The 6,000-nt window shown below is 39.2% G+C and overlaps 1 protein-coding gene across 1 annotated transcript; it reads right to left on the reverse strand.

Moving 5' to 3' along the window:
• Nucleotides 1-4,879: 4,879 nt before the first annotated feature.
• On the reverse strand, nt 4,880-6,000 carry LOC114735854 (transcription factor bHLH149-like). Its single transcript, XM_028923625.1, has one exon. The coding sequence runs from the start codon at nt 5,706-5,708 to the stop codon at nt 5,100-5,102; it is 609 nt and encodes a 202-aa protein (XP_028779458.1). The 5' UTR covers nt 5,709-6,000; the 3' UTR covers nt 4,880-5,099.

Raw genomic sequence — 6,000 nt, forward strand, 5'->3', positions numbered from 1 at the left:
ACATTTCATAATTGCAAATTGGGACCGGGTCCTCTGCAGCAATTTCTCAAATTGGGGGTCCCTGATTGCTATTTTATATATTGGGGGGTCTTTATTTGCAATTTTCCCTAAAGATTACTATATAAAACTAATAAATTGTTAGTTGAAATGGTAAGTGATCTCACCTTTTTAAGCAGAAGAATACAAATTCAAATATAGAGAAACGTATTTATTAAGAGGGTTTTAATTTTTATGCTCTTGATCTGACATGTATTAGTATCAAGTTCAAAAGTAACCTGAGGATACTTTAAATTATATCCCAAAAAAAAAAAGATTAGTATATAAAATTTATCATCCTACATGATTCCCTTGTTCTTCCCTTTTTTGCTTGTTCGTATCAGACGTCATGCAATCGTTAGTTCGTACTTCTTTCTCTTTTTTCCCCTTTGGTGAAATAGTTCTTATTGCAATCTCTTTCTGCCAAAGAGAAACCGGGGAATAAAGTAGGCCTCATTTTGTTTTTGACAGAATCAGTTCACAGTGAAAGTAGCGTATCATTTAAGCCGCAAAGGGAGCCCACCATATCCATTCTCATAGAGCCCACGTGTTCTCAGTGACATTTTGGGCCCAATCCAACTTGAAGGTTGCCTTCTTATTTTCATTTTTGGGAATAATGATAATTCATTGATTTCCTCTTCGATATTTTATTTAAAGTTAATTTCTTGTCAAAGAAAATAACTCTAAATATGTCCATGTATAGTTCCTATTTTCAAATGGCGAGTGCCTTTACAATTTTTAAAATAAAAAAATGGGAAATTTCATAATTATTTAAAAGTATATAAAGTCCATGGAAAAGGGAATTTGCATATTTTTTCAGTACAAAGGGAATTTATATTACGATGGTTCAAGAAAGAAAGGAAGCTACAATGAGAATTGAATAGTTGTTAGGCTGAGTCGCCTGGTTTTTCTTCTTCTTATTAGAGGCAATCTTATCTAAGACACTATTAGGTACTAAATGTGGATACTTCTTTTAACAAGAATTCAAATATTAGTTTATTATATTGTAAAGAATTAATCCCTTTCGTTAGATTCAACTATTATTAGTCCACGGAGTTAATAATGGATGGCATCCAAAAAGGCAGTTTGTTGGGCACAGAGTTTGTCGATTACCGCGTTTGGGCCCAGCCCAATGTGAGGGTCCATGTTGGGGCATTAAAGTGTGTGATCGTTGGACCGTGACAACGCAAAAGCGATTTTTAATTTTGTCGTTTACCAAACCATTCTGTTTCCCCCGTCCAATCAATTGTAAAGGAAAGGCTGCGCTCACTTTACCTGCTAATCCACGTCCGATTTGCTTTTTCAGCTTTGATTTCTTTCTTGGCTCATCCTGTGCATTCTGCTTTAACCCCAAACAATTTACAACTTTAACAATGCCTTTAATCTAAGCTTTTAATATTACTGCCCCTTTATTTTTATTTTGTTTTTTGTCAATGTTTAATCACTACTGCTGATTGGTTTCTTTTTAAGACAGAGGGAAGAAGAAAGGCGCCAGAATAGTAATAGATTTGTTGGTATCGATCTTCTTTCTCTTTACTCCTTTTTTCTTTTTTTCAACAGATGAAAAGGGAAACAAACCGTACTCAATTATTTGGGCGTTGAATTGTCAAGGGGATGTGTTTCTCTTTCGGCCAATTGATGTGAGCTTTGGCAAGACTCAAAATATTTTCCATTTTATCCATGTCAGCGTACCACGTGTTGCCATTTTACGGTCCTGTAGCGCGGAGCATGACCCTTGCTTCTAAACCATCCACCGCGAGAATAATTTTATCTTCAAAATTACAAATATTTGCTTACAATAAGTTTTTAAACCTGCCCTCACTTTTGGTCCCAAAAAAAAAAAACGTAAAGTCACACATTTTTTTCCTTCTCCCCCATTATTATACTACCTTCGGTCTTAATTACAAGAACTAGTTGAATAATTTAAAAAAATTAAAAAAAAAGTTAAGTTAGTTATTTGTAATAAACATGTGTTGTTTTTCTTAAAATGTCCTTGCTAATTAAGTGTATTAGCTAGAATTATCATTGTTAGAATGACTATTTTGAAAAAAAAAATATAAATATTAGCAACAAAATAAATTGGAGTCTTATATTTAGAATCAAAATAAAAATCAAACGAGACCGGAGGTAGTATCTTACAATATGTAATAGTTTGACTTAATTGTTGATTTATTATATAGGTTATTTAGCAAAAGAATAATTAATATAACATACGAAACTAATATAGGAACATCACTGTTCCAACTGACGTCAAAGTTAATGGAGGAGAGTTTGGCAAGCACGTTTCTTGGTAATTTCTAATCATTTCAAGTTGATTCGGTAGTGGTGGGTCAACGTTTGAATATTGACACCACAATAACAAGGAACTGACAAAGTAACTGGAGAAGCCAGGACGTGTCTAAAATATTTGGGCAAGTTTAATTGGCGAGACAACAAAAGCCAACAAAAGGGTCTTATCCAAATTACGATGCTTTAGGCTCCAAAAGGCTCCCAATCTCATAATTACCTCGCAAGCCTGTGCTGGGTGAACATTAATTGAGCGAACTGCGTCAAACACGATTCAATGTCATGTTTTTGGAGCCATGTGAGCGTCGTGGTAAAAGCAAGCTTGCCTTTCTATTTACCAAACACACTTTCCTGCCTCAGAGTGACGGTCCCATTCACACTGTTCCCTTGTTTTTACCTTTTACACCGAAAATCCAATAAAAGAGATACACAGACACACAACCCCAGCTGGGGACCCCAGAGAAAAAAATAAAATAAAAATAAAAATTATATGGGTAGGCATTAAGTAATAAAAGAGGGAGGAAAAAGGTTAGAACATTATACACTCCTAGAGCCAGCTATGCCTAAAAAATGGACCACCCATGCTTTAACGTAAGAGCTAGGTTGTAATACTGATGCTGGAAGTTATTGGAGAGCGAGAGGGCGTTTTCCCCTACAGAGTCAATCTGTAGGCAAATTCAATTTTCTGGAATTGTGAAGGACACCTGGCATGAAGTGCGCCCGGCTCATAGATCCATTATAGGCATTGAAATGGATCATCATGGATCCAATCGATGGTTCCTAGTATTTGCCCTTACGGCAGATGTATTCCAAAAATTAGGCCATGGTGGCCTAAAAATGGATGATGTTTGCCCTCTGCAATAAGCCAGGCAGTGCCAAAGAGAGAATGAAGAAAATAGGCGGCTTCATAAATGGAGGCACATGGACGCATGTGAAATGCAAAAAAATGTATGAATGAAGGAATGAAAGTGCACGAAATGAGAAGGGATCGGATTTCCTAGACGGGGAACCCAACAAAAACAAATACTACTACCCGCCCCATTATAATAGGAAAAAAGGAAGGCGTGGTCCCTAAACCACATTGCATAAGATGACCAAATGGGAAGTCGCCATCTAGAACGTGACAGTTGGATTGTCAAGGTTCCTCACGTGGCAGGCCTTAATTACGAAAACGGAATTCCCTCGAGAGAGGCCAATAGTTCACCCACTAAGGTGGGGCCCAGTCCCAAAAAGACCCTGTCCAGGATCTGACCCCTTAATTGTCTGTGTCCAATAACACACAACGTGGACGCAAATTCATTCAAAAAAGCCAATAGGCAATTTACTCTCCCTGAATAATAAATATAAATATAAATAAATAAATCCGCATGTGATCAAAGTTTTCTTCTCGCTCACATGCTCACATGCAGGCCAATACGAGTGGGGTCCCTGAAGGGTTGATATTGTAGGGCCACCGAGGCACATGATGGGACGGAGGCTCAACTTTATATTCATCATCATCCTATTTAGTATTTACCCATTTTCAAATCTCACAGATAACCAACCCAAACGGCCACACAACACCACATTAATATCTCCATCGCTTGTAATCATAACTGATAACTCCATCATTTTATAGGAGCAAGGCGATTTCATCTTCATACACGACGAACATGCACTGTTCTGTTGGTTAACTCTGACGATCTTGCGAGAATCTCTCAATCTGGTGGGAGTGAAGCGTGATTTTGCATTCCGGAGACTATTAACATAATTGTTGCACAGTCGAAATTGGATAACTTTGAACGGGAACTGTACCGTCCACTGCCGCTTCCTTGATGATAGATTATTTGCTAACCAACAGAAGCCAATGGCAATTCTTTAAATAATAGTAATTGACATAACCATCTATCTATAAAAGATTACTATTTTAATATAAATATAATTGTGGATCATATAGCCGACCCCACCTAGTGGGATAAGGCTTGTTGTTTGTTTGTTTGTTTATAATTGTGGATCATATGGCATCCTTTTCTGTCCACAAATTTTATGCATGTTCCTTAAAATTGAAGTCCTGCCTTTTATTTAAGGGTTGGCGCTTTCATTTTCAACTCCAAAAAGAGTGAAAGGTTGGGATAGAGGTCGTCCAGGCTCAATATACAACGCACGAAGACACAACAAGTCTAATTCCTGGGCTTAATTGCAATTATTCAAGGTTGTCACTCCACCGCAATACAAATCCCAAGGAAAGTGGATTGCCAATGACAAAAAGGGGCATCAATTATTAGGAAGTTGATCAATGTTATAAAAAGGGGATGACAATAAAATCAAGGGGGAAAGTCGAATACATGAATTTTTAACCCCACTAATAATTAACTTAAATGTCAAGTTGCAGACTTGTAGACGGATTTGCTTTCAAGAACAGCTGTATGGAGATTCATGCTACTATTGACAACCCCCCCCCCTTTTTTTTCAGGTAAAGGCCACTCACAATTCCCACTTGATTCTTATATAAATATATATTTTTTAAAAGAGAAGATAGGAAAGGAATCAAAGCGGGTATCATGCATGCTCCTTTAAATTTAAAGAATAGGGAACATAAATAAATTAAAAAGGTGGTTAAGACTTGCGATAGGGCATCTTAATACTCAGAAAGGAAGAAAAGCCATCATATACACAATAAAATACATGAATTTAAAAACCAATACTAGAGAGGAAAGAGGGAGAGGGGAAAAAAAGAAGGAAAAAAAAAACACCTGGCGCCATAAGCCCAGGCTGAATAATGGGGTCAGTTCAACGTTTTACGGTCGAGGCCCCTCGATTCGATCGGCCGGTGCGCTACTACCGGTAAGCAGTTCGGTGAGTGCCGTCATTACTCGAACTTGCATCTCCAACGCCGGTATATAATCAGTGGTTTCTTCCAGAAGATTTGGAAAGGAGACCTTACGGCAACCAGGAACTAATCGGCCTAAAGCGCGCGCTTTCTTCTGCAAAGCAGGCAACCTCTTTCTCTCTTTCCTAATCTCCGGCTTCTTCAATCCTCTTGTCATCTTCTTCACCTTCTTGTGTTGCCTCTGGAATCTCCAACGGCCGAGCGGAGAGGCCAGAATCGCTCGACTCCATCGAGTTCTCCCCTTGGCCGTCGTGGCTAGAACTCTATAAGCCGTCTCACGAATTTCACGACCGCCGCTAGGTTTGGGCGGGAGAGAAGGACTGCGGCGGAGGACATGGCGCAGAGCTTCGACGAGCTTGGATGAGTAGATCCGGCGCTCCGTGTCGGATCTCCACCGTACGGGGTGGAGAGAACTTTGATGGCTAGGATCGGCCCCAAAATCGGTGGGCCGTTTAAGACTGGATGGTGGCAACGGATCGGAATGAATAGAATCTAAGTCGGGCTGCAAAATCGCCATATACGCGGAAACAGCGAATCCTGCCGCAGCCAGGCCCTTGTTAGCGAGAGGAACAGAAATCTGGTACTAGAAAGGAGTGAAATGGAACAGAGAGGAGAGATGAGAATGGAAGAGAATCGTGTTGAATCGAAACAGAATGAGAAATAAAGAAGAAGAACAAGAAGGAAGGATGGGAAAGTCGGGGTGAGAGTTTGAATGAGTATTTGTAGACAAGGAAAGAAAGAGAGAGTATGAAAGCAATTCACGGGGAACCACGCGTCCTGCCCCGGCTCCCCCCAGTTATTGCCTTCTG

This window comes from Neltuma alba, unplaced genomic scaffold, assembly GCF_004799145.2.
Source record: "Neltuma alba isolate B1F8T4 unplaced genomic scaffold, ASM479914v2 tig00013258_pilon, whole genome shotgun sequence".
In the NCBI taxonomy this organism is placed as follows: Eukaryota; Viridiplantae; Streptophyta; class Magnoliopsida; order Fabales; family Fabaceae; genus Neltuma; species Neltuma alba.